Consider the following 27,572-nt stretch of genomic DNA (forward strand, 5'->3'; position numbering starts at 1 on the left):
TTCTAAACATCACCACGACTTCCCGATCAAGAAGAACTGGGGATTATTACGACTGATTGTGAAAGACCCCGTACACCCACATTATATCCTTTCAAACCCATTACACCATCCGCTTTCAATTTGACATCAATCAACCATGCCGCGCAGAAAGGTAATTTTTTTTCTAATTTTTGTTTTACATAATAATTGTGTAATAATTCAACCTAAAATTTATTTGAAACAGGAAACAGGCTGCCTCAAAAATATTTACTCGATACATGTTCTATGTTCAATGAACTGTTTAAAAAATAATTTTGTAAAAGTTGAGGAAAAAATACTGAAATTTACACCAAGTTGTCAAATTAACAATAATATATTTTTAGTCAAGTATATCTTCTCTATTCTGAAATTTGTCGAAATGAGTACCCGATTTATTTACGAACTCTTGTGAAAATTGAGGATATACATAGTCGCTATTCCAAATTTCAGAACTTAAGAAATCTTGAGAAATTCTGTAAGGTATGACAGTAAATCTATAGGATATAAACATTATTGATACATGTATGTAGTAATACATACAGTGCAAGAGTGTCAGCAATCAAACCAAATGTAACTATATTTAACTGCATGCTGTATAATATATTCATAATAATTATATAAATGGATTGAACACTCCAATAAAGTATGCATGGGAACTGGAAACTTGATTGGCAGCAATTACTTTTTTTTCAAAAAATGATATAACTATGTAATATATTATTATTTTACTTTCATGAAACAATTTGACAAATAGATAACATCTCTAGAATTTTAATTTTGTTGCAATAATTAGTACAATGTCAATTTTTTTTTATTTTTTACAATTTGATCTGTCTATACTTCTCTGGTATTTTACAACGCCAAACAGAGAAGGAAAATATAATGTTGAATTTCGCTGCAATTCACCTACTTAAAGGAGCGATTCCCACACTATAAAATCGTAAATTGCATATAATATTTTTAACTAAAAATAATTGCCAATTGCCACGCGGTGGGCGGTGGTATTGCAAAGGAATATGAAATATGAGAAATATTCAACTCGCCTCTCAATTCAAGCATGCTCTGACAATAGCAACCGATGGGGATGTGAGGATTTCCAATAAAAGCATTCCTATCGTTCTCGAAATCTTTCAGGCATAATTCTGATGGATTACGGGCGGCACTTAATAGGACAGACTTTGAAGACTGCATTGTTCGATTTTTTAATTGCATGACCCAAAAATAATTCCATAATTTTACTATTTATTTTTAGACAGTTAATTTAATGAAATGTCTAATATTTTTTGTTATATTTCAGCAAGGCAGACGAAACTTTGAGGAGCAAGAGGCAGCAAATAGTTTGTTGCAGTTGGCGCACAAAAATGTCCAACCATCCAATGAAGGTTCTGCCATAGAGCCATTGCAAGTGCCAAACAAAAGAGGCCGGAAACCAAAGGTCAAGAAAGCTCTTCCTGTTTTGATGAGGAAGTCAAAGAAAGTTTACAGCAACTACCAGAAATGCTACACAGACAAAGTGAGTTTGGTGACGCAAATGGCTGAACTTTTGAACACTTGCAGTTTGAATTGACAGATGCCTGAAATTGCAAACTCGGGACAGAATGCACAAATTGACGATAAACTGGACTGGGGAAAAAGTTTCCCTGGATTCAATCCTGATTTTCATAACAGAACCCCTGCTCAAGCAGTTCAAATCTGTGATAGTTTATCATCGGACCCTGATGAGGGCCAAAGCAACCAAGCAAGAATTGTGAAGGTATTTATTGTACTATGTCAAAAAATAACATTAAAATTTTTTTCAATTGAAAAAAATATAACCTATCAATCCATTGAAGCGTGTGTAAATAATTTATTTTGTACCTTTTTAGAGTTCAAATAGTGAATGTTGGTCCTCAATTGTGGTCAGCCAAAGTTCCAAAGAAGACGACGATGATGTCAAATCTACTTGCTCCAATGAGAGCACGATTTCTGCCAATTCTGACTCTGTTTCCTTGAGCGCCACTCCTTTGCAGTCATGCAGCTTTGATTCCCTCCCTCGCAACTGGCTGCCCTTGAAGAAGAGGAGGCTGTTAGTCGAAGAGCCTGAAAGCATGCTGACCAAAGAGTGGCAGCCGCCAAGTCCTGAGTCTTTGCAAGGTTCTCCACTACTTGGGTCTTTGAGTTGTACAGAGACTGGTGAAACAGCAACATCATCCAAGAAAATGAGCATCCTGGAACAGGCTTGCATATCCGCTGGCATAGAAAAGTTTGATGATTCTTCTAATGATGTGCAGGTAATATTGTGTAACTTGGTTTTGACAGCCATCGCTTTTAAATTTCCAGTTCGGTTAATCGGTTTCGGCTCTTAAGTAAAGTTCTCAGCCACGCAAATTTTAGACTTAAGCTAGCTGAACCGGTTTTTGTTAGTAATTTTTTCTCGTGCACTTTTTATTTTTGATCCTTTGTCACCGGCGGCTGGCTGCTGCCTATGTGACCCAAATTTTGCCGGCTAGCACAACGCAGCAAAGCTGGCTGAGACTTCTATATATAAGCTATTACTTGAAATTATCTGCATTTGCGGTTGGAAGAGGACCAGATTTATTAATATTATGTTAAATTGTTAATACACAGGTTATGTTTGAAGGGGTTAAATCTACCTCAATCCCATTCTATGGTGTAAGCCACAAACGCCAAAGACAGATGGCATATCAGCCTGGTCGAGGAGCGCAGTTTACCCCAACGGCGATGCCACCAATCGCCAGACCAGTAGCTGTCAGGCCTGCTGTATATCCAGATCCTGCTATGTGTAGGCCATACAATTTGTCCAAACCTACTGTGCAGTTAAGTGATCAGCAGCCCCTGAACCTCTGTAGCAAAAGTGAGGCCCTTCGACTTCTCAATATGGACTTCATGCGAAATAGTGCTGCACCATGTAGGTATTAAATTTAAACTAACAAAATTGATATTGAGAACTCTTCTATGTAAATAAAAAGGTCATATGTTTTTTACCTTTTTTAACCAAAGTTATTAACTATAAAAGAATCATAACAAAATGTTGAAATTCATATTGCGTTTATTAAAGTATTGTAATATCTACATTTCGTAATTTTGGTTGACAGCCACCTTATCAATTACCACTAAGTATTTCTTACCTCAAGAACAACCATGTTTTTTAGTTTCGTCTTTTTCCTGAAAGATGCAACATTTATTAAATTGACTTTATTTATTTTCTTCAGTAAAGGAGTATTTAAATTTGGAATTAGGAGTTGATCACAGGTTTCGCCAATTGTGTAATACTAAAAAAATGCACCATTAGTTGCTAGTTTTTACGCAAAAAACCGCTGAGAAACTCCAAAAATTTAGTCATTCCCCGCATATTACGCCTTTTTCCCGAAATATAAGGTGAAATGTTTGCATTAATCAAGACAGTGGTATGAAAAATACTAAATTTGCAAAAAAACATTTTTGTGAAGTTAGCGGCTCGTTAGAGTAAATTTTTGGTTGTATGAAATAATAGTGAAATAAGTTTATATGAAATATTTATGAGCTTCTTTACAATATATTACATAAAATTGTGAATTTTTTTGCAAAAATTTTTGGAATCGTGTGGGTTAGTTTGGTGGAAAAATGCGCTTTATTGGGAATCTCACTTCATCGCAGTATTTTGCAATCAAAAATAATAAACATATTCAGGAATGATTTCCTAATTTAACAATTTTAATAGATTATTGACATAGATTTTCCTTTTTTTCACTCTTTTAGGTAATAAATCCTGGTTTCGTTCTTTCAGTCATCTCCCCAACTGTAAGTTACCCACAGCTCAAGTCTCAGGTGTACTTTCGAATTCTGTCGGACAACTGGCGCATGCAGCCCAAATGCAGCGTCTACGAGATTCAACCGTATCACTGTCTAGGCCTCTGCCCACCCTACATGGTGTCAATCTTTGTGCTGATCCACAAGGAGCGCTCCGAGACCAAGTCTTTGCACTTCCTCAACCGCTTCCCCTCACTGGGACAAATCAAATTCGAGTACCTGCACTCAGTGGCCATCCATCCGCTTTTACTGCGGGGTGGCATGAAGCTGCCCAACCACTTGCTCATCCAACATGCCACAGAAGATCAGTTTTTCAGCAGCGATGGCATGGAGATTCTGCAAAACCAGTTTCCTGGCAGCGCCATTTTTACAGTCATTGAAGATAATCTACTCGTTGTGAACAAGATTGCTGTTTCAGAGGTCAGTGACACCTCTGGAGTCGCACACATCAAGGTAGTTATTTAAAATTAGTTGATGCTAACTTAACATGGCACCTTGGTGAAGTCTTGTATTACAAGAAACAGTCTTATGCAAAAATTTTTCATTCTAGCTTGTGATAGTTATGTACGTAGAGCCATTTATTAGTTGTAAACCTTCTCTTAAAATTTTCCACAATTTTTATTTGTCCTTAAGTTTACCTGAAGTTTGTTTATTGAGCCTGAAGCACACAGTATTGATTAAAAATTGATTTATTTCTAGGTGTTCGCCCATTCAAAAGCCATTCTCTGTGTAACTTCGTTGACAAAGACCACCTATGACCCTTGGATTCACAAATCAATTGAAACTGTGGAAGTCTACAGACTGACTATCCCTGCTTGGATGTTCTTCAGTAGGGAAGTAATCAGATTGCACAATACTGGGTTTTACCCACGGTTATGATTTTTGTGTTCATGTTTTACACTTTGTTACATCACTTTTCTTTAAATATTTTCCTGTGAATTATCCAAAATCTGGATATTGTGGTGCATAATTAAAAACAATAGGTTAGTTATTGGAAATACTTAAAGAGCCCTTTGAGTCAATTCTGTTACTAAAATATTTTGCACACGCTTATATTGTAGTCGATTACAGAGCAGCTAAACTTAGTTTCAAAGCAAGTGGCTTGGTTTGAAGATAGCAAATAAAATCCAGAACTGATGAACTAATAATTTTTTAATGTTTGCCTCTCATTGTGTAAATTTTGCAGTAATGTTTCTATGATGAACTATACAGGATGTAAGTACTGTGCCAGTAGAATTCTCAAGCAAGGGTGTGTAAGTAATAAAAATATACAGATGATTTTCTAATAAGCAAGAACGGAGAGCTAAAGCCTAATTGATGGTATGAAAAGTTACAATGAAAATGAAGTCTAACTTACAAATCAGTTCTTATTTGGCAAACAAAGCGAATTTGTTTTGGGCCAAATAGAATTGGGGGGGATGGATAATGTTAAGCAAGAGAATAGAGAATTTTAAAGAATTGGGCGCGTCTTAAGTTTGTTTGATTGCATTACAAATACAAGAAAGTTATCTCCTGCAATATATAAAAATACAATCAAATCATATCACAATCGATTGTAAAGAAAACTTGTTTGATATGTTTTCTTGGTATTATGGTATGGCAACGCAAAGGGATTAAATAATACAAATTTAGTACACTATTTCTGTGCAGTAACAATCAAGTAGTAAGCTAAATAAATGCAGCTAATTAACTAACGAGAAAAGCAGTGATCAAGTAGAATTGCTGAGTTTGGCAAAACTTAACAATGCAAGAACAAACACGGCCAATGGGTTGTGACAAGGGAAAACGCAAAAGCAGATCACTGAAGTAGTTTCTGCTGCGCGTAGGTGAGGGTCTCATGCAAGATTTTCTTCTCGGCTGCTCTTTGTTGTACAGCCAGTCTCTTGTACGAGTTGATACTTCTTGACTGCAACAGCAACTCATCATCCTGAAAATGTTTTAAATGTAAATTATTTCTGCTTTTTATGCCACACAAGCGCACATTGAAACTGGGGTTCAAGTAATTTGCATCCGATTTTGTATGCTAATCTCTGTAGCTCACTAATTGTAAGGATAGGAAACAACAGGTGAAATATTAAAGAGTAAAACTATCTCGCACGTTATAATACTGGACCTGGACAGCTGCTGCTAATTATACTATTTAACTTGTTTCTATTCCTACAATACAATATCATACATTAGTAATGAGTGAGTCTAATTTTAAATTATTTCATCATTAAACATAAAAGTATAGATAAGGGGACAGATAAGGAAGCAAAAACGACAACCATTATAGTTAAAATATTTAATGCGCAAGCAAAAATAAAAAAAATTGGGCTCTTTCAGAATTTAAGATAACACAAGTATTTCCAAATTTATTAGCCATATACAGAACAAAAGACATTAACTTTTATAGAACCAACTTGAATTAAATTTTATTAGATATTAAAATGTGTCCCCTTCTTAAGACTTGGCATTGCGTTGCAGTTAATTTTTTGCATGTGGAGTAATAATCATAAAACGGGTGTGTGCAAGAGTAAAATTTACAATTCAAACATAGTTTTTGCCACTGTTTATGCACCACGTAAAGCACGCATGTTGAAAATTTGCTTGATTTGTTACACAGGAAGTTACGAAACGCATCAAGAGCTCAACTGGTTCAAATTAAAGAATGAGTCATTGTGTGTTGGTAATACCTGCAAAGATGAGTTGTATGAGGCAAGCAGAAGGGTGACCCGAGTTTTCAGGAATGTCCATGCCTTTGATTCAAGCTCAGAATCCAAGGCACAGTCATTATGCTCCAAATCTTTGCTCCCTTCATTCTTGGCCAGCCAGTGATCCAGTTGTTCTGCAAAGATTTATGGTTAATATACCAATACAAGCATTTCCAAAACGTAACATACCTTCAGACATGGAAAATATTCTCAGAAAGGCTCTAAATTTGGCATCAACAGGTTCAGGACCTGCGTGCAGCAAGAACTCGCCACTGCAGGGCAACGTCAGGGTGTTAAGAAGGGCTCGCTTCTTGTCGCCGAGGGGATCTGCGTGGCTGATGCCAAGCCGCACGGCCAGCGTATCGTGCAAGTTTTCTGCAGGCACAAAACCGTTGTGCACAAGGAACTCCGAGTTAGGCCTTGCACCGTAGAAGATGAAAATCTGCTCGCCGCACGAGAACCGCCGCCAAGCTAAGCACTCGCTGTGGTCTTTCTCTGGCAAAAAGTCAGTGGAGAGCTGCAAAGTGGATGGATTCAGAGTCAGATTAGCTTTGCATGATGCGTTTGGAAAGAGGTAATACAATAAAACAAAACAAAAAACTGCAACAAGAAGAATTTATGAACCTTTTCATATTTTTTAGGTTTGCATACGTTCCTTGACACCTTGCATAGTTTCAGAAAACAGCATAGAAAAAAATTCTTAAATTTAAAGCTGAAAAATAATTATCAACGAGGAAAAATAAGAAGGCGTTTTGCTGTCTAAATTATTAAAAAAACATCACTTTTCACTCTTAAAATATTCTTTTGATTAAAATCATCGTATTGAAAGCTATCTTTTGTCAGTTTTCTTCAATAAACGACAGAGTGTACGCCTCCTTTCATCAGGATTAACAGCAAAGGAAACCCCTGTGGCACACGTCAGGAACGATTTTGAATTGCCAATATGGAGCAATGAAGCAGAAACAAGCAAATTGCTTGATTCCTGTAAGCAATCACGTACCCGTCCTTGCTCATGATTACACAGATCCCACAGGGGAATCAGCGCATTGACCATGCTCTTGCCATCGGAGCTGATGACGAAATTTTGGCGAGTCATCACAGTCGACACGGCCCATCTGAAACAAACGCAAAAGTCGAATAAATCTCAGCTCTAAATGGAGGTTCCTTTCTATTAAAATATGTTTGGGGAGCGTAATTCGACTCATTCGTTTTTTTTCTTATCTCACTGATTTAGTCAAGAACTTTAATATGTGACAAATAAAATTGATTTGTGTTCTTGGAACGCAGGTGACCATAATTTGAGATCTGATTTAGTCCAACAAAGGAGATTTGATTCACAGAGAGTAGAATTTAAAAGAATAGATTCTGGATCTTAGCTCTTAGCGGAAATGCTTTTCATGTCTAATATTAAGGAGCTTAAGTGAATCCTGATTTAATACACCTTAAAATAATTTATATTTAAATTGTTCACTCTCCCTCTGAAATATTTAATATGAAAATGTTTACCGCACATTTCACATTTCATAATAACACATGATTGTTTTTTACAGCACAATATGTTCAATTATGAGAGATCTCTTGTGAAAATTCTGTTTAGCATCATTGTTTATTTACCGCATACATATTACGTCAAATCCACAACCGAGTATTGAAGCATTGTTAACCACAATTGCGATGCATAATAGTGAAATTTAATTACTCACGCAGAACACACAAACATCAACACTGATCCTCTTTACAGAGAAAAAGTCGAACAAATTTTGCCTTTGAGCCGAGGCCGAAAGTTAGGGCAATAAATTTGCGGCGGGCCGAACAGGCGTAATTGAGCAATTATTGCGCAATATGCGCGCGCATACACGGTCCCAAAGATAATTAAACAAAGGCCGTTATAAATGGCGTTCAATTAACCGTGCGAAATTGCACGCTACACTTCCAGCAGCTTTGATTTATGCATGGCAAAAATTCGTTCACACCGCACCATAGTAGCAATCTACTGAATTTTGAATTTAATTAATACGAAAATGACACTCTAGAGCAATGCTGCCACTGCACCCAGTTAAATTCCACAGGAATATCCGCAATCTGTACTATAAAATTGTAATATTTATTAACTATTGCATCGAGTTTATCCGGTTGGCAAAAAATAGTGCTTTGATATCGCTAGAGTTAATTTGTTATCTTTGGACCCAGAAAACGGTCAGGCGTCGCTTGTCATGCATCTGATTGCTAAATTCTATATAATGTAATAGAAATCAAAACAGTTTGCGATACAGTTTCAGCTAAATTTGTTGTCAATTCCGATGAAGTGCTTTGTTTCCAACAAAACACGACAAAATAATATTTTGACTTACTATGCATACAATTCCGGATATTCAGCATCTACAATTTTGTGTCAATAGCATTCACTCCATTTGTACTCGAATTAAATGCTATTACAATTAATTGTATAAACTAAATATCATTCCCCTCAACCAAATGATCATAACGAGAATACCCATTACCCACAATGCGACTTAATACATTTTGCTAACTTCTCTAAAACTGCACTGCGATAACTACTAGTGTTGCTAAACCCGCAAATCTAGTATGCGCGAACAGCATCATGTACAAAGGCTACGAATACCATTCAAGAAAAAGTGAGATGCAAAAACATTTACAGCAACAGATTACTTTTCCTTTTTAAAGTAAATGATTCTGCTTTGGTCAAGCTCCGTTAAACTATTTCGGCGGATAACATTCATTGAAATTCGAGCCGAGTTCATACACAATTTATTCGGATTGACGGAACGATAGGAGGAGACGATGCGCACGTACTAACTTCCGCTGGACGATACTTTCACCGTTACTATAGAGCCCTGTTAAGTGGTAACTCGTTTGACTCTGAAATGCAACTTCATCGTCTCTGTTCAATGTTGTATCATTTCGTTTTAGCCTGTGTCTCATTAAAAATTAATTAGCTCAAGGTCTAAGGCCACAGAACGTAAATTACTGGGATTAATTCCCACACTCGTTGCAAAGAAAGTGCATTTTGCTATTCATTGGAAATGCTACTGTCCTGCCTTTTAAAGAAATAATTAATGCCAAAAATACTGCCGGCTAGAATTTAGATCTAAACTTGAATTTCAGTTGATTCCATGAGGTGGAAAGGTAAATAATTTTTAATTAATTTGTATCACTATTGAATACAAACCTTACTAATTTATGTTTGCAACTTTTTACACGATAATATTGAACTTAATTTCACATTCCCAGGTTGAAAAATGCGTGATATTTATCCGAGTTCATTCTATATACTCCGTCAAAGGTTTGGTTGCAAATTGAAAAGGTCATTCAATGTTTGTGTGCAGTTGTGCACTCTTTGGGTTGATACTTGTTAGATATAGAAGCCCACGGCACTCAAGAGTTTCCTTTCCCAAAATCACATTTCTCATTAAAGCAATTTTGTATACCACAGCAAAGGTTGGCAATACAAAATCAATAGTTTTCCTCCATTTCCAACCTTTTTTAATGCAACAGAACCCGTATAAATAATTTAGCGTGCAAATTAGCAATATTTAACGTGGCATAAAATGTTAGTTAAAGTGGATGTGTGACCCATAAAAATCAGCAAAATAAGAACACTGTTAAAATATATAATTATTGCAGTTTTTTCGAATCGGTCTATTTCGCATTTTAGCAAAACCAAGAGTTAAGCGAAAGAAGTGGTTTGCAAAAATTCAACATTTGTTGCGGTAAAATATGCAAAGCACATTTCAAGGACTAATCAGGTCTAGTGGAATGCGTTCCTGGCCACCACGTTTTCACGCAAGAGGCAAAATGTATCGTCTCAATCAACATGCCAATGTGGAGCAGCCACGCTCTCGTGTGTGAGTGTGTGCGTCTGGCAAGCATCAAGATGCAGCCGCAGTGCCCGCAGTTTCTCTTTTATAGGATCAATTCATGTGGTGCGGCGCTAGCTGAGACCCGAAGAAATGGTTCACCAGATCATGAACTTGAATATAATAAGCAACGTGGTCGGCGAGCGTGAAATTAAGATGCGTCGCGGCTTCACCTGCGATTTCGAGAAGAGCGTATGTGCAGTAGCTGTGAATCCCGTGGGAGGAAATAATGAGATGCTGAATCCGTCCTTTTGACTTCCAATTTCAGGGTCTCCTCGGCGCTGTTTAATGCGGGAGATTTTTCTGCCCGTCAAATTAAGGTTAGCACACGCTCAACTCCCGCGTGAAAATTCATTTGCATTTTAATTCACACTCGGCCGCAAAGGTCACATGCATTATTTTATTTAAAAACAAATGTGTGCATAAGATTTGGCGTATTTTTTACACCGGCCCTAACGAGTTTTATTTTCGTAAGTTAATTGAAACACATCACGTTGTAGAGGAAAGAAGAAGCAAGAAAGAAAATTTGTTAGCTTTTCTTCAAGTCTGTTTGGTGAACATGCTAAAAAATTTAATTAAAGCAACCTTGCTTTTGGAATAGACAGAAGCTTTTATATACGTGGAAAACCAAATGCTTCAGTAGCAGCCATGTTTATCACAAAATAACAGTATTGAAGTGGAATTTCGGGGAAAAAATCAGATTTGCCATTTTCCTATCCTATATGTTGTGATATTTTGTGACGTTATTCACATCAAATAACTTTTTGCACTGCCTCATTAACCTTTGAAGAGTTAATGGGAAAGATTTATTAAAATTCATCCTTTTTACAAATAAATAATTCAAAGTAAAAATGTAAACGGCTTTATCTGCAAAGAAAATTTTTGCTTTTATTTGTGTGTCAGAAATGTAAAACTTAAAAGCAGAACACGAGGTCACTCTAAAAAAGGTCAGATATACAGGCTGTAATAATTAGCAAGGAATCGCCGAATCATCTTTGAGCGATTGAGGTTCCACGTGTCGTATTATAAAAGCGAATCTTTCGTGAGAACAAACGCGAGAGTTGATGAGGAATGATGGGAGCCATGGGAGGAAAGAAAAAGTTTGACGCGCGCGTTCATAAGATGCTGCACGTCGCGTGGCCCACTGGCCCCCTTGTCGTTCACCGTCAATTAAGGCTGTTCTCTCGTTCAGTGGCTTTGTCACTTGCAAAAACTTCTCCTCTTAAAAGCTCCATAAGGTCGAAAGAAAGTGTGAGTGCAATTTATGAGACTTGGAACTTCTTTCAAACAACGGCTTTGTAATTAATCCCTTGCTTAGTAACAAATCCCAATTTGAGAAAATTAAAAAAAAGGTTAATTTTTGCCGTTATATAGTAAGTTTCCAATCAGATATTGAAAAACAAAAATTTTTGATCGACCGAACTGAGCATTCGAAAGGTCAGAAGCATTACGTGGTCTGGGAAATGATCGTAGGCGCTGCTATAATTCTCGCGTGTAAAGGGTTTTTCTTGCGCAAACGCGGTCAGTATTGACAACTTCCGCCCACTCTGCCTTCCAATTAACCACCTTCGTGAATTTCAACTAACTCTGCCATCCCAAAGTTTGTTTTTTCATCTAATTTTCAGCACAACATCTAAACAGGCCCAGAGCTAACAACATCATTGTTGAACAAAAATTTTGAGGGGAGGAAATAAAAGAGTCTCGCTCGTTTGCATTCAACCAAAGGCAAAATAGATGTCCGCATTCACTGAATTTCCTTTCAAACACTAATCAATGATTTCCTTTCATGGTTTTTAGTTTTTCATTAATAACTTTTAATTGCTTAGCGACCGCACCCTTTAAACTTATAAGCTAGTCGCTTTGAGCGTTTATACCATACGAAAATGAAAACTGAACTCAACAAAATCAAACTCTGTTTAATAATGTAAAATGTTCATCTTTATACTTATTGAATTACTTAAATATAAAATATTACTTAAAAAACACCAACAGTACAGCAAATGGAATATATCATATTACAAAATACTTAGGAAACACTCTCTTATACTTATATATTATGTGTGTCTTTTAAAAAAAGTTCCCAAATTAATTCATAAAATATTGAAAGTAAAAAAATAAACATTTTTCATATCCTATTAAGTAGTTTCATTCTTTCAACGGAAAATAACTTACTTTAGCTGTAAGTTATAATTCGTTAGGAGATGCAAGTGGGGAAAGTGGGCCGGGCAGTGAGGAGGCACTTGATTTTACACTTAGAATTTCACCGGCAGTATCCTTCCACCTGTTGCCCTGAGAAGAACACAAAGGAGACGCGAGTGATCACACACTCGGCCCTGGTCGAGCTGTTTCCGTGGATAAAATGCACTTTTAGCGACCTCAATAGGATACGCCGCCTCTAAAAGCCTGAAGGTCAGTCTTGCATTTTAATTCGTTGTGCCTACAAATGAGGTGATTTGCATCAATTCGTTCGTGAACATGATGCCTAAAAATCAATCAGATTTTAAATTTGATATTCGCATTATAAGCCACAATGCCCAAAGGTTTAAGCTATCAAGTCGTCATGAGAGTTGAGCTCTGCAAAGCCATAGAATCCTATTAGAACCAAACAGCTACGTCAAACGTTTTAGTTTGTATAGAGCGTTTGATCGTAGATGCACGCAAAACTTTAGCCAAACACCCTTCAAGAAATCGGGTGGGCGTTAAAAAGGCTGATCTCGTCTGCTGGCCCAAAAGCTTGCATTTGGGAAAAGGGACGATGATTATTAGGTTAGGCCGTGTAAATACAGAAAAAACATTGCCCGACTGGCATTAATTAATGGCATTCCATTTTTCAGCGGTTTTCTTTTCAACTATCTCAGAATTACAAAGAGACATGAAAAATTATAAGTATAATAAATCAACTGCATAGTTGTGTTCATATTGGCAGTATTCCGACGATGAACTGCTGGCTAATTACGATTTCATGTACCATAATATGAATATTGACGCTTAACTTCAAAGAGAGACCACGTGTGTCATTACAAAAGTATGCTTTAACGTAACATACAAGCGTCACTGCACTGTAATGAGTTTCGTGCGGTAACAGCAAATTATTCAAACTGAGGTGATTGTCAAAGCAGCCAATTTGCAAGTGCATTGGTTACAGGAATATCACGAATTAATTAAGCCTTACCGCGCGAATACAAGGCGACTCGTTTTGCAAGCAATGTATTGCATTCTGGAAATTTAATTGAGAACTCGTGGGAAGAATGCGTATTCTAATTTTCACTCTTTAGTGTACTGTTCGAGTTCTCACAAATCATGGCAGTTGTTCGCTTTGGACATAATGACGGCTTGTTATTGCAAAACAAAACAGTTTTCCCATGGACCCTGCCGTTTCATGGTAACAATTTATTGGCACGCAGATGTGCGCGATATTAAAACTTTCGCCCCGCGAAACTTTGATGTAATTTTGAAAGAGTACCATATATATCTGCATAACTCTAGATTTGCATAATGAGAATGATAATGTTTTGAGGAACAAAGGCGATCGTTAAATGGTCCTCTGGAAACGAGAGCGATATGACCAAGAGGACGGTAAAGTATAAGCATCGTACTCTTGGGGATAGCGTCGTTATTTCTTTGTGAACATTAAACCACAAACAGAAACAACTTAATTCTTTCCGCTATTTGGTAGCTTACTTTGGTTGAAGTGAAAACCAAAATTTAAATGTTAATGCATTGAGCATAAAAATGCCACGAATTAAATGAAGATGCAAAGTTCCATTCTTGTCAATTAGTCTGTTCAAATATTACGAGCAGGCAGGACTATGCAGATTTGGGCGTATCAATCATGCAATTTTCATTATTTCAGTGGTACTGACAACAGTCCTCAAAGAAAGGCAAACAACTACATTTAATTTCCTGCAAGATGGCAAATCTGCATTCCATTTGTGGACTTAAAAATGGTGAATTGCTTAGTGCAAGTGTTATCTTTAATAAAAGTGAAAATAAGCCGCAGCTGAGTGCACAAATTGTTTACATAAGTCGCGTGGAAAAGATATAATTACACACTCTGGTGTAGCGAATTAACGCATTATGTTGTGTGAGACACTTGACAGAGCACACGCACGAGCAACAGACCTTTGCCAACTCTCGCATTTCATTCGAAAGTGCACTCGGCGGAAGAGACGCAGCTGAAAACGAAAAAAGGCGTAATCTCTCTATGGGAGGATTTTTGCACGAACCAGTATAACTTTTTGGCAAGCGGCTGGGTTTTAAATAACAAAAGTGCAGCTTTTCACCAGCCAGCGGCTATTCGCTAAAATGTAGTCAGCTCAGGCCCACGCCTTGCTCTTTTGTTGCGATTTTTAATTGAAAAGTGCTCGGCTTTGTTGGTAAATGTTAAATGTTTGCAGGAAATGTTATTTTAGTGTGCAAAGTTTGGCTTGGAAGTTCTATTTTGCATGAAACGAAAGAGGAATAAGTGAAGTCCCATTTTAAATGTTATAGCCCGTGACCTGTGCTGTACGCATTCTATATCCTGTTTTTAGGACTACATTATTTCCAATAGTTGTCCAGGTTCTACCAGGAAAAATACCACAATCAAGTAATCACAACCTAATATTAATTACGAAGAAGCATATTTGTACGGTTTATATAACCGATAAATGTTTTTTCCTTAATTTTTCAAACAAGAACTACCTGAAAAGTTGCCGGCGGTTGAGTCAATAAATATTAGCAACAAACAAAACTGTGTTTCAGTGTGGGAAAAATGTAATGAAACCAGCAATAAGTGGAGGCAGCCCACAATATATCAAGAGAAAAAGTTTAAAATATAGGTTATTACGCTGTTCCAGCTTTGCCTAATTTGTATTAAACTCGTTTTTCTTGAAAAGGAAGGAAGAAGCCAAATATTATTCATAAAATATTCAAATTATTAGTACCTGAAAGGAGGAATTGTTTTCTTTCAATATAAATTTGCATGGTACTTAATTTAATGGTGGTTTTATTAAACACGGCGATGTGATATACCCATTTGGACGCATGTGAGTATGACACGCGACCACACCACGTTGGAGCGCATCACACACGGTTGCATTTCAAGCACCATCAACTATTAACTTTAATGTTGACAGCCGGTGGTCAGTAGAACGAGAAGCAAGAATTCGAGAAAAGTAATCACGAGCGCAGCTGCTGCAACGGCTAGACCACATAGTTTATTTGATGCGTTTGAATATCTCGGCAAGCATGAAAACTTTAAACAACCACGACAGCATGAGTCTGCGTCAATTTTGCATGGTTGAGTGCTCGCTATTAAATTTCGCGAATAACTCTAGCGTAAATTTATTGACATATTGCTGAAAATTAGTGCACATGTTTGGAATGTAGAATTGCGGTAGTTTGGTAGGATGAGAGAGCAAAATATATTTTGTAGAGGAAAGTACTTGCATCAGATTTAAATTATAAATATTTTTGTATTAATCCAGTCATACTGTCCTAATCAAGTTTGAAAATCGCAATTGCCTTGGAATATTTTAATGCTTTTTCTAGCTTGCGATGAAAAATTCCGCCCCAGCGAAATGTAGTGTCGAATTTCCATAAAAATATTTTCAAGCGCTATAATCGCAAAAATCACAAAAAATATATCAGCTATTAAATCACTAATATTTAATTGAAACAAAAAATCCATTCGTCCACATCTTAATCACAAATCATTTAAAGTTTTTATGGCTTGTTTATAGGACAATCTCATATCTTAACTCATATTTGAATGTTGCAGCTTTCCAATATTGCATCTGAAAACATTGAAAAAGATGTTTCTCGAGACGAGAGAGTCCATAAATTACGCTTCTGCAGTGCACTTTCCAGCTTCGAGTGCAAGCATGCATGCATAATGCGGCGACAAGTATAGCGCGAGTGCACTAGAAGTACTCTAATAATGATTTGCTTCCACTTTCACGCGAGAGAGCGACACATTTGATTCCAAAAGCGCACGTTTTGTTTCCTGCCTCTCCAGCCGCAAGGCGGAATAAATCGTAAATTATTCCTCACTGCTATTGCAAAACTTTTTGCTGTTATTAATTTCAGTGGAAATAATTTTTAATGTCGTTATTGTATGCACGGCTGTAATATGCATTAGCTCTGCATTATGTTGTTTTGAGCTTGACAACGGACTGGCTTTTGTTGTCGCGGATTAACAGATTTCCAGGCAAATTGCCTCTCTTTCAGCACGTTACAAATTTCATGAGAGCAGAAAACAAGAAAATTCAATTAAGGCAACTGTCAAAGTTTCAATATTTATTTGCTTTCCGTAATGTACAATGAGGGAAACAGAAACAACTCTATATGCTTACTTTGCGAGTGTAAATGATACCATTTCACTGCTATCACAAGCATAAATACGATAAATAAGCAGAAAACACCGTTTTGAACTGTTAGAGAGAATATCTTCCACAAGATTAAAGCAATAATAAAAGCCAGAGTTTATTTCCATAGATTAATATGAAATTTTGATCCGATTACGCAAATGCTACTGCGCACTGCACAAGCGGGGCGGAAATTCTAATTAAAACTAGATTCATGACGCCTCCAGACACGAATTCTGCTCATATCAGCACGAGGAAAGTAGCACGTCACTACGAATTTTCCGCAAACAGATCGGGCTAAATATAGAATAATTTCCCCAGTTTGGTTTGGAATGAAGCAATGAAAAATTTCATTGCCCTTGGGAGCTGCGCGGAAATTTGAGGCTTTGGCATTATCATGCTGATGTTTCTACTACAGAGTGCCAACGACAAACAAAAAGCGAAGCTTTGTAACGATCAAACCACATTAACGCCTGGCTTTTGCCACTTTTGTTGCTCTACCACATGACGTGGATGTAGCACCGTCAGAATCCAGCTGATATTTCGCAAATTCGTAAGCATTTATGCCGTGGCAATCTTTGGCCTGCCACTGACCGGAGAGGCGCCATGACCAGGTGCCCAGGCCGACAAGTCAAGAACCACCGTATAACGCGCCGTTAAATTTTTGTTGCACAATAGCATAGAACATATTTTATCAGAATAAAAATGCCAGATAGTATTGTCAAGCCTCAATGACGTTTAAATCACCTTGCATGTAACACATTTGTAATTTTAATTATAAACTAATAAATTCTTAAGAAATGGGAAAAGGAAATTTGTGATCAGATAGAAAAATGGTCATAAGACCCAAAAATCGTGTAAGATTTTTTCGTTTTTATGACGGGTAAATGAAAACCGACGGACACAAAATAACAAGAACCAACAGCGACTTCCAAGGCTGTAATGTGACCATTAAAATCAAACCCTACACAATAAAGCACCATTTAATTGCAAAGAATAGAGTAAGTCGTTTATCGCCTGGCCTGTAAAATAGACCAGGGAAACAACAACCATAAAGAAAAGGAAGATGTGTTTGGCAATTTCTGAAAGCAGATCGACCGTGTCGCTGCCGCGAGGTACTAAAATTCCAGATTACGCTTCAGCACTGGTTCTGCTTTGTAGAAAGTCAAATGGACTTTTACTGCTGAGTGAACGCCGAGAATCAGGTTTTGGGATGGTCAAAGTCAGTCAGTCAGTGGTCGCATCATTAGAGTGAGAGAGAAATCCGGCCAGCTACTTCCAGCGCTTCAAAGGCAGACCCGCGTTTTTTTCGTCCAAAACCGGATACTTTTACCGAGATACTTGCTCTTTCGATCTTTCCCTTTTAATTCCGAGCTCAATGTGAAATGAATCGAGCAGACTGGTTTTAAATTCTGGTAATTGGTGAGCGCACGAGTGGGCTGCTTTCTTATTGCCTCAGTGTCACTTAATTGCATTGGGACTCCTGTGTACCCCCGTACCTTTCTGACACAAGCGAGAAACTCATCAAATTTATTTATATGCGACACACGTTGCTCTGCAGAGAAATGAGATTGCAACAGCAGGATGTAAATGTTTGCATGGCTTAATCACTAACACTCGAGGACGACGAAAATTCCGGGGTTTTGCAAAAAAATCTTTCAATTCAATAGACTGTTCATAGAAATTGCATACAAAATAAAAACAGAGCGTTGTATCTGATCTAAAAAATGATTTTTATTCCCAAGAAACATTTCTAGGGTGCGACCAACTAAAACTTTTAATAAGCTGGTGTAGTTTTTGCTGATTCTATAGATTTTCCTTTATAAATTTAATCCCACTCACCAATACCAATGATCACGTTTAACAACACAACATGCTAACGGATTAGAAAAATCAAGCCATTTTAAAACACAGTAACTAAATTATTTTTTAAAACAGACCTTCGTCAAATTAATAAGTGATGCTGCACTTGATAAAAATATAAACAAATTATTTTAAGATTTTCGGTTTAGGTCTCTTCTAAAATGAAAACAGCTACGTCAAATAATAGTGTCCGCAATATATATAACTATATATATTCAACTGTATATTTTGTATCTTAACAACAAACATATTCAAGCCGTAACTTCGTAGATTAAGCTTACATTAGGTCAGCAGCGGGAAGTTTGTTCAAGCAATCAGCAGATTACACGTTGGTTGGCTTCGGTGTGCACCTGAGCTTGGTCTCAATGCCTTAATTGGCCTCTAATGAATTAGTCTCGCGGCCGCTTTCTCGCCACTTCCGATGCGACAGCATTGTATCGATCTTTTCGAATTGACGAGCGCAGAAAAGCAACAAGGAGCACTTTCACCGTTTTTTTGCATGAATTAATACTGTGAATAAAAAGCAAAAGTCGGCGCTGCTTTGTTTCCTGATGTTCGTGCTCGAAACGAACACGTTTGCCATTAAGACAGTTGACGCAAGCGGGCCTTATGAGTTATTTCACGTCTAATCGTGGATCACTTTGCATAACTGAATTGCACCCCTCCTGATGTCGATACATTGAAAGAGGCAACACTCTAGAGTGTTCACATCTAACTCTCCCTATCACACGACAAATCGATGTTGATTTAATTTTGCACGAGCGCGCGTTTCCTCTCAACTGGGTCACTAAAATACGCGAACACAAGGAAAGTATAAATGATTTACAGGATAATGGATTGCAGTAAAAATTTCCAAAGGTGTTAGAGACAAATTTGGCCTGATTTTTCTCACGATGTTGTTAGACTGACTTTTAAAGATTTTGTTCAACACCGGGTTGAAATCATCTTCCAACCAGGGACCGCTTACTCTTACTAGTACACATTCACATTTCCGATCAATCGCAACGTGTAAATTACGTTTATTTTCAAAAGTCGCTAGATCTAATAAAACGCGTTGGGAAATAAATCAGGTAACTGCCAAATATTGCAAAACTAAAGAACGTGTTTTGTATACCCTTCCAAGAAAGATAATTTTGTACAAATTTGCTCCAAGGTACGAACAGTACGTGCGCACGACACAAATCAAAGTGCGTCGGCCACTATAATCACCGCTTAAAAGACGTTATGCATTTGGCGTTGTTCTGGGCGGCGAGTAATCGGCCGTGCAAATATTGCGGTCACTTTCAATTTCGCGATTGAGCTAATCAGCCGGAAACGCTTCTTTCTCTTGGTTAGCCGCCGCTCTGCATGCATAATGCAGCCACAATTCCGCTGCTTTTTGTTACTGTAACAACGAGTTGCGTCATAAGCCGCAGCTTTTCCACCGCTATCATCACACGGTCAGATCGGATTAGTGTTTGCGATGCAATTTTCGTGTCAGCCTCACGACTGGCAAGGTAATATTTTCAAATTACCGCCGCCGGACCAGGCTCTACTTTTTCGGAAACACGCGCCAATTTGGAGCAGCCGCTATTTTTATTGAGTCGAGCGGTCGTTTCTGTTTCGCAATTTGTGCAGTGATTTTTGATAACTGCGCCTGGAAACGGATTTATGCCCTTTCCAGGGCAATAACAAAACAAGACAATAAAAGATTAGAAAGTATGTATTTTCAATCAGTCTATAGCAAAAGGTTTAGAAGTTTGCGCCATATTTATACTTATTATTATTTGCTTCGCCTCGTTGGCTTTATTGTCTGCTATTTGAACTTTAGTAACTTCCAAGAAGTATAGCAAAACATGTATTTGTTGCGAAATAAAAATCAAACTCGTTCTTTTAACATACTCGCCATTTGCCATAACCCCGTAACACAAAGTAATGATAAATATGCGCGGGGATTTTCAATAGCAAAAACGCAAAACAGATTGAGGTGCACAAATAAACGTGAATTGGTTTGCAAAGTGCGGCTTTGCGACAGCAGCTTGCATTAGCCGAAAATCGAAAGTGCCGTTCACGTTCTCTTTTCATGTCAATCGCCAAATTGGAAAAGCCAATCACGCGCCGGATGAAGTGAATCCCTCGTTTCAAAACGGCCGATCACCGGACCATTGTGCTGGTGCAAATTAAAAAGTCATTCCTTTCGCGCACAGTTCATTATTGCGCTGCAAGCTGACCAACGGGGACATCGCTCACTTTCATCTCTTTAAGTTGCTTATAACCGAGTCACGATTTATATTTATCGATTCAATATATTTCATTATTGTTAGCAGAAATGTCATAAAACAAAATCAGTTTCACTTTCCTGTGCAACGTGAAAAGATTAATCAAGAAGGGATTGGTAGCAGAGTGAGTCTCGTGTATTTTTCTATTTGCCATCAATCGCGGTATGGGGGCGTGGAATCTTTCATATAAAAGGAAGAACGCCGCAGGTGCTGAAAAGTAGAGCATGCTAGCTGACCCACTGCTTCTGCTGCTTTTTAAGAGCTTATCATCGCACGCGGAAACCGCGATAAATGTAAAAATTAGAGAGTGAGAGGCTCGAAAAACACGTTCGTATGCTTTGGTCACACATTCTGCCTGCGTAATGTGCAACAGATGCTATCGCATGCGTGTGTATCCTAATTTTCAGAATTTCTTTAGATAAAGCTGGTGCTGTTTTTTCAGTTCCAAGTAAATATATATTTACAAAAGAAAGTCCAGTAAATGAAGAAATGTCTGATTCATGAGGAAACAACACTTTGATGTAAGATATACTAATTGGCAATTTGGAGATTCAATGGACCTAAGGCAGTTCATTTTCAACTTCGGCCTAATTATTAACAGCAAGCTATATTCAATTGTGTTTCGTCGCTTTGTTCTATAATTGAACACGCTTTTATTTGAAAAAGTTCCTCTTTATCGTTAAACACATTTTGGATAGCGTGGGCTCACTCAGCGCGTAGGCAGATCAAAATTAATTACTATTTGAACAAGATTTGTTGCGCGTTGGCGAGAGCTCGCAAAAAGGTCACTGGAGGGTGCGTGCAGCGCAATTCATGTTTCATACAGGAGGCTAATTGACCACGTTTATCTGAGAGCACATGTGTCAGTGGAGTTCAGACAGTATAGATATCACAATTTAACAAACACAAACTGCGTATTGGTTGCAATGACCCTCCAATCTACTACAGTTGGGAAGCGGTTTCCATATTCCGTGTATTGTCACTTTATAGTGTGATGGATGCATGGATGAACTTCAAATAATAGTAATATGAGTGCTTAATTGCTCAAAATCAATAGTTGCCTCCTTTGTACGATCTACAAGTTTGCATGTCAAAACGTCATTATTTATCTAGCTAATTTTGAATCTAAATGCCATTTGGATTACAAGCGTCAATACTACAAACGCTTTATTTCAAAGTATCTACTTATTTACAAAATCATGACGCAATTGAGAACCTGTTTTTTCGACATGACTGCCCATTATCTGTGGCATTTGAATCGAAATATTATTAGATGTTTAATAAAAAAATTTGGCGTGTCCCTGCATGAGAATCATTGCGTGACATATTTTTTGCCATTCGGTAAATATCGTGATTTGATATATTTATTTAGAACAAAATGGCAAACTTTGCAAAGATCAACACATCTTGGAGAGTGAAACTAGGAAAGCATACTCAATCCAATTGTCAAACACATCGCATGTTTGTCTCACCTTAGTTAGAATCCACAAGCTGCTTTCTCTATACTTATCTAAAGCAGTCGTTGTGTGGGCCTCGTAATTTTAAAATGAATTGTTGTGATTCTTAGATCTTGAGATTGCCAGCGGTTAGATTAGAGTCACAATATAACGAGCACGTTGGAGCAATAAAAAAGACGAGAAGAATAAACAATGCCGATAATTTCGTTTCAGATGACGCGATTTTGCTGGCTGCCGCTTCTTATTCTAGCTGCAGGCTGCTGCGTGGCGCAAGATCAATGGAGACCAGTGGCTGACAGGTGAGATCCGTATTCTTGCCAGAAACACTACAACCGACCACCCCCATCACGGAGTTAACTCAACAGAAATTTTAATTTAATTAGGACCATCCGTCAACCTACAAGCACTACCAAATAATTGTCTTTGCGTGCCAGCGCTTTCGAGACGGCTTTAATGTGCGCTTGAATCACTCTCTTCAATTTACAGCTAGCTTAATTCCGTTTCACCTACTTGAATATGTTTCGCTAAATGCCAAATTCCCTCAGCTAAGAAAACAAGTCTTAAGAATGAAAGTGAAAGCGATTAAGAAGGATTAACTAACTAAAAACGTCAAACATAATGAAGACTGGTTTGCTATTCTATTCTGAAAAAGGCATACATTTTATAATTCAGCCGAATTAAAACCCCTGAAAATTGCAATTTTCGCTGAACGTGAATACAAAATCAAATATGAACTTAGCTGAACAATAAACAAGTTTTGATCCTGTAATTTCTTAATTTTTTCATTTTTCCAACTTCCCAGAATTCCTAAGCCATCAGTGCTGCGTCCCAGATACTCAGTATTGAGTCCAGAAGAGCTTGTGCAGCGGGCTTCTGCGGCTCGAGTGGTGCCCAACCCTGCGGACACCCTGATTCCCCTAATCCAACCTGTTCAAGTTATCCAAATCGAAGAGTATCCAAGCACTTTTGTTGTGGCCGAACCCCTGCCAACCGTTTCAGCCGCACTTCCGTCAAAAGTACGTCAACCACCAGCACGGAAAGAGACCAGATCATATCGCAAGTCATATTCTACAGGTCGTAGAGAGCAGCAAACCGCTGCTCAGAAGCCAAAGGAACAAAGTGCCAATCTGAAGGAGCTACTCAAGCAGGCAGGAACGCTGAGCCTGAGTGAGATCCTCCAGCAGAAAAACCTGTCCTTGGCTGACTTTTTGCAGGGGAAGAAAACGGCTCTGACAGCGTTGAAGGAGCAGCAGAGCTCGGAAAATGAGGTGGTGACACAGAAGACAGCACCGACAGTTACTGAGGTTGTCAGGACAGAGTCAACCTCAACCTCTTCAACGGAGAGACCAACCACATCCACACACTATCCTGAGATTGTGTACAGAGCACCCGAGGAAGAAGCCAAGCGCCCAAACATCTACAAAGCGGCGCATAGGACATCATATCTCAAGCGAAGCACAACTACGCCACCTCCTACATACCCTGAGGAGGATGAAAGTGAACGACATTGGCTCTCTGAAGATGGTGAAAAGTCAGATTCAAGGGAAGATATCTTGGAACTGTTGCAGCCTGGCAGTCCAGTCAGCTTGGCCGCTCTGCTGTCGTCCAGGAACATGACTCTGGCAGAGCTGATGGACCACAGAGAGCGTGGATCTCAGCAGCAGTCCCTCACAGCGCTTTTTGCTGACCTAGCCAAAGGGGTGACTACCACCCGTTCGCCGAGGGTAGCTGAGAGTCCAAAGAGGAAGGGAAAGATCAGTCGAGACCCCAGACTGCTCGACTTGCCAAGAAGGTTTACACTGCCACCTGAGGAGGTCGAAGAAGAGGAGCAGGAGGACCTGGCGAGGAACCACAACAAAGTCTCTGTTGACCACTACGACTATGTGGAAGATGAAGAGGAGGAAGAGGCGCCAGGACTGCCAACGGCTGTCAAATCGGCCATACTGGCGAGTGGAGGACTTTTAGGCGTAGCTTTGCTGCTATTCGCCGCCATATTTGTAGGCTTCCGCACTTACCAGCGCAGGCAGAGAGGTTCTAGGACGCCGTTTATAATCAATGGCAAACATATCCGAACAGTGATCAAACCCGCTTCAAATAAGGCAATTGAAGACCCAAATGACTTTTAGTTAAAAAGCCTGCATAATCAACAATCCTCCCAAAATCAACTATTTTTAAGCCCATTTTTCATTCATTGATTATCTTTTAATGATTTACAATTATTGCTTCAAAGTAATCTATAACGAATTTTCTGCTCAAATCATTTTTCAGAACATCATTAGTTGGCTGTTGATTTACATGTGGAGGTTTTTGTTTCAGTTCAAAATGCTTGAAGTGCTCAAATGAAATGATGAATGAAAAATTGACAGAGCTGTATGCTCCTTGGAACAAAATAGGTAGACAGTGTAATTTTGTAAATATTTCCATAATCGTTTACCACTGATTGTGTAGTATTATTGTGATAAGATCGTATGTTTAGCTGTATCGATATTTATTTTTGTAAATTTTAATTAAATACTTTGCGTCTTTGAAATTACTTAATCAAACCTCAACCTCATGTACACCCCAAATAGATAGTGGCAAATAATGGCCTTACCTGTACTGTTCGTATGTGAAAACTTCCCTCAGAAGATCACACGCTGGACCAGATATATTCTACAAACACAGTTTAAAAATAAAAATAAATATTAAAATGAAATATTTAAGATAATTTAAATTACCTGAAACATTTTGCTGAAATAGGCGTACTGTCTGGCAATATTTCTGCACTGCTTCAGTGCAGCTTCCTGTGCTGGAGACCCTTTTAGATCAGCCAGCTCTGAAGGTGAGAAGTACAAAACTGTGGTGTACTCGGAAGGCAGAAGAGCGATATATGGTGCCCAATGAGAGTTTGGTTTGAATTTCTCATGGAGCAGGAGGAGCGAGAGGGCCACATTCGGCATGTGCTGCAGCATTGGATCTTTGCAGAGTAACACACCTTAAAGATTTCAAGAGAAAATGACACATTATATTGATTCCTTATTCTTCACAGTACCAAGCTCAGAGAGTCGGGCGTTCTCCAGGGTAAGCATAGTTTTGCGAGGGATAGCCATGAGCATATCGCCCACCTCAAAGTCTTTCTCAGCCTTAAGGCCAAGTTCGTACCCTTCAAAGGTGGCAACGCTGATCCCTTTAAACAAAGCTCCATTTTCCTCAAGCCACTCAAGGAACTTTGGTATGGCATTTGATCGATCATTCACTGGCACTCTCATATCTTTAAAATCCAGAAGAAAATAATGTAAATAAAATAGTTTTTGGGGTCAATCATTCAGTTTTACCTGACTCAAGTTCAACGGCTTTGGCAAGTAACTTGTTAATCTCAGTGAATGTATCCCATTCTTTCAATCCACCAGAATTGCTGCATACTAATGATAATAACAATATTAAATCTTCAAGCTTTCTCTCAGTTTGGTGTATTACTTTTCAATAGTTTATCTGCAATATTATTCAATTCATTTCTCTTCAAGGGCGAAATTTTCCTAGGAGCCAAGTTTATTTTGTGGTTGGCCTGCTTGGCCTTGTTTTTCTTGCCCATTTTCAGATCATCCAGAGCTGAAATAAAATAAGTAACAAAGTTAGAAAACTATCCAGATTTTTAAATTTCGTTTAAAAATTTAAATTAAGTTTCATGAGAATCTGATTTCAAGTCTGCGTGGAAAGCGTGGTTAAGATTATGTAATTAAAAAAAAATTAAAAAAAACAGTTTCTTTTAATCTAGGTGGCTGCTTGAAGTCATGTGAAAAAGCAAGGTACAGAGTGTGGAGAAGGCGTGTCCCTTTGCTTTGCACAAAGTTTAATGCTTGGCTAAGCTTTGTCATTCATCCGGGACCAAAACATCACAATCCGAGGTCGAGACCTATCTCGCTAAAAGCCCAGCGGTGATGGGCACGCGAAAAAGCGACAGAAAGAGCCGAACACGAACTGACGGGACAAGTGCCAAACGCCTGTCGATGCAATGTTATTGTGTGGATTGTGTGCTGCTCTTGTTGTTTTACCCGTTTTACCATGACACAGGAATGCTCTTGGCCTCAATCACTCGTCGACGAGTGTGCAGTTGGCGTACCGAACTGTTCGGCTACTTCTTCGGCTTGCTCACCGGCTGCCCATTCGGCCACTATGCGGCGAAAAGCAGACAGTCAGACGAACACACACTTGTCTTGTAAGGAAAGGGTTTAGCGCGGCTGACGGCTGGTCGGCTGATGCAGGCAACGTTGCCACGCCTCCTTTGCTGCTCTTAGTAAAGCTCAGTATGACGGTAACGCGTTGCGCCCCTTTTGCCGGCTTGAGTTGCCTGCCTCCTACTAAAATTAGACTTTTTCAGCTCATAACATTTTTGTGTGCGGTCTAATTTTAGCCGTAGCACTTTACGGTAACCCGACTGTTGTGGTGGTGAGATGAATCTGCAGAGCTGCACACATGATTAAAAGCATCAAAATTTAAAAATATTTTTGTCACTAATTGGTTTATATTATAGATATCCTAAAAATTATGTGCCAAATAAAAAAAATTGAACAACATATATTATCCAATGATTGATAACTTTTGGCCGTGAAGTAATTGCTCATGAGTGAAATAGACAAAAGGATTTTGAAAAAATATTTCTTGAAGCATAGAATAAAATATTATAGTTTAATAGTTATTTCACACTTTTTCGATATTGAAAAATATAAGTATTTTTGCAAATGATGTAGTTAAATAAATTTTTAAATTTAATTTTTTGTACTCGCCTTTTATTGCTAAGCCAACACATAAATAATATATAATATGAGAAAATTAAAGCAAGAAAAGGCTGGCAATGCTCACTAATAATGTGTAATGCACAAAACGATCAAATTCACAGCATTGGCAATCTCTCGCCGCACTGACTGTGAGCCGTTGCCGCGTAAAGGATTTTTTGAAGAGCACACGAAACAGTTCTTTAGGCGTCCCAGTATTTAAACTTTAATACTTATTTTAGCTATATATATTTTAAATTGTGATTGAACCTTTTTTGTACAATTTATGCATTAAATGGTATGACTTGTTCGACTACTTTTATTTATGAGGAATAGACTGGGTTGTATTGAATCGTATATTATTTCCTGGGAGTTTTAAAGGCGTCTCAGGTCTCAGGTCTACTTATTAGATTGCGAATTCTGTGAACATAATAGATTTAAAGAATAAAACGGAATAAAATGATTATCGCTTTTATACGAATTGAGAGAAGAGTAAGACACACGGGATTTACTTTTTA

The 27,572-nt window shown here is 38.1% G+C and overlaps 3 protein-coding genes across 9 annotated transcripts; 2 read left to right on the forward strand and 1 right to left on the reverse strand.

The window, feature by feature from the left end:
• LOC135942275 (uncharacterized) lies at positions 1–4,955 on the forward strand. Of its 5 annotated transcripts, none has more exons than XM_065488297.1 (7): positions 1–151; positions 1,316–1,531; positions 1,589–1,771; positions 1,884–2,288; positions 2,626–2,926; positions 3,757–4,227; positions 4,507–4,619. In XM_065488297.1, the coding sequence occupies exons 1-6, from the start codon at positions 137–139 to the stop codon at positions 4,185–4,187; spliced, it is 1,551 nt and encodes a 516-aa protein (XP_065344369.1). In that variant the 5' UTR covers positions 1–136; the 3' UTR covers positions 4,188–4,227; positions 4,507–4,619. The 5 variants fall into 5 exon arrangements, 3 of the variants coding, with proteins under 3 accessions (XP_065344369.1, XP_065344368.1, XP_065344367.1); XR_010575086.1 differs by having other exon boundaries at positions 2–151; positions 2,626–2,930; positions 3,785–4,260; positions 4,507–4,646; XR_010575085.1 differs by having other exon boundaries at positions 2–151; positions 3,757–4,260; positions 4,507–4,646.
• Setd3 (SET domain containing 3) lies at positions 4,942–26,568 on the reverse strand. 3 transcript variants are annotated; one of them, XM_065488300.1, is made up of 10 exons: positions 26,436–26,568; positions 25,760–25,891; positions 25,618–25,704; positions 25,335–25,553; positions 25,021–25,277; positions 24,897–24,955; positions 7,501–7,615; positions 6,690–7,017; positions 6,483–6,634; positions 4,942–5,734 (listed from the first exon to the last, which is right to left on the reverse strand). In XM_065488300.1, the coding sequence occupies exons 2-10, from the start codon at positions 25,872–25,874 to the stop codon at positions 5,606–5,608; spliced, it is 1,461 nt and encodes a 486-aa protein (XP_065344372.1). In that variant the 5' UTR covers positions 25,875–25,891; positions 26,436–26,568; the 3' UTR covers positions 4,942–5,605. The 3 variants fall into 3 exon arrangements, with proteins under 3 accessions (XP_065344372.1, XP_065344370.1, XP_065344371.1); XM_065488298.1 differs by having other exon boundaries at positions 26,344–26,504; XM_065488299.1 differs by having other exon boundaries at positions 26,335–26,488.
• On the forward strand, positions 12,629–24,998 carry LOC135942278 (uncharacterized). The gene is made up of 3 exons (XM_065488301.1): positions 12,629–12,787; positions 22,517–22,602; positions 23,106–24,998. The coding sequence occupies exons 2-3, from the start codon at positions 22,517–22,519 to the stop codon at positions 24,427–24,429; spliced, it is 1,410 nt and encodes a 469-aa protein (XP_065344373.1). The 5' UTR covers positions 12,629–12,787; the 3' UTR covers positions 24,430–24,998.
• Positions 26,569–27,572: the final 1,004 nt, after the last annotated feature.

This window comes from Cloeon dipterum, chromosome 4 (assembly GCF_949628265.1).
Source record: "Cloeon dipterum chromosome 4, ieCloDipt1.1, whole genome shotgun sequence".
Lineage (NCBI taxonomy): Eukaryota > Metazoa > Arthropoda > Insecta > Ephemeroptera > Baetidae > Cloeon > Cloeon dipterum.

What these genes read in the sequence shown, in the direction of transcription:
- LOC135942278 (XM_065488301.1), top strand. Translation starts at nt 22,517, where the DNA reads ATGACGCGATTTTGCTGGCTGCCGCTTCTTATTCTAGCTGCAGGCTGC. An exon ending in TGGAGACCAGTGGCTGACAG is followed by an intron (nt 22,603 to 23,105) that starts GTGAGATCCGTA and finishes CCAACTTCCCAG; the next exon opens with AATTCCTAAGCCATCAGTGC.
- LOC135942275 (XM_065488295.1), top strand. An exon ending in GCGAAATAGTGCTGCACCAT is followed by an intron (nt 2,927 to 3,784) that starts GTAGGTATTAAA and finishes TCGTTCTTTCAG; the next exon opens with TCATCTCCCCAACTGTAAGT. An exon ending in CTGGAGTCGCACACATCAAG is followed by an intron (nt 4,261 to 4,506) that starts GTAGTTATTTAA and finishes ATTTATTTCTAG; the next exon opens with GTGTTCGCCCATTCAAAAGC.
- Setd3 (XM_065488300.1), bottom strand. Translation starts at nt 25,874, where the DNA reads ATGGGCAAGAAAAACAAGGCCAAGCAGGCCAACCACAAAATAAACTTG. An exon ending in CGCCCGACTCTCTGAGCTTG is followed by an intron (nt 25,278 to 25,334) that starts GTACTGTGAAGA and finishes GAAATCTTTAAG; the next exon opens with GTGTGTTACTCTGCAAAGAT. An exon ending in GTAATCATGAGCAAGGACGG is followed by an intron (nt 7,018 to 7,500) that starts GTACGTGATTGC and finishes TCCACTTTGCAG; the next exon opens with CTCTCCACTGACTTTTTGCC.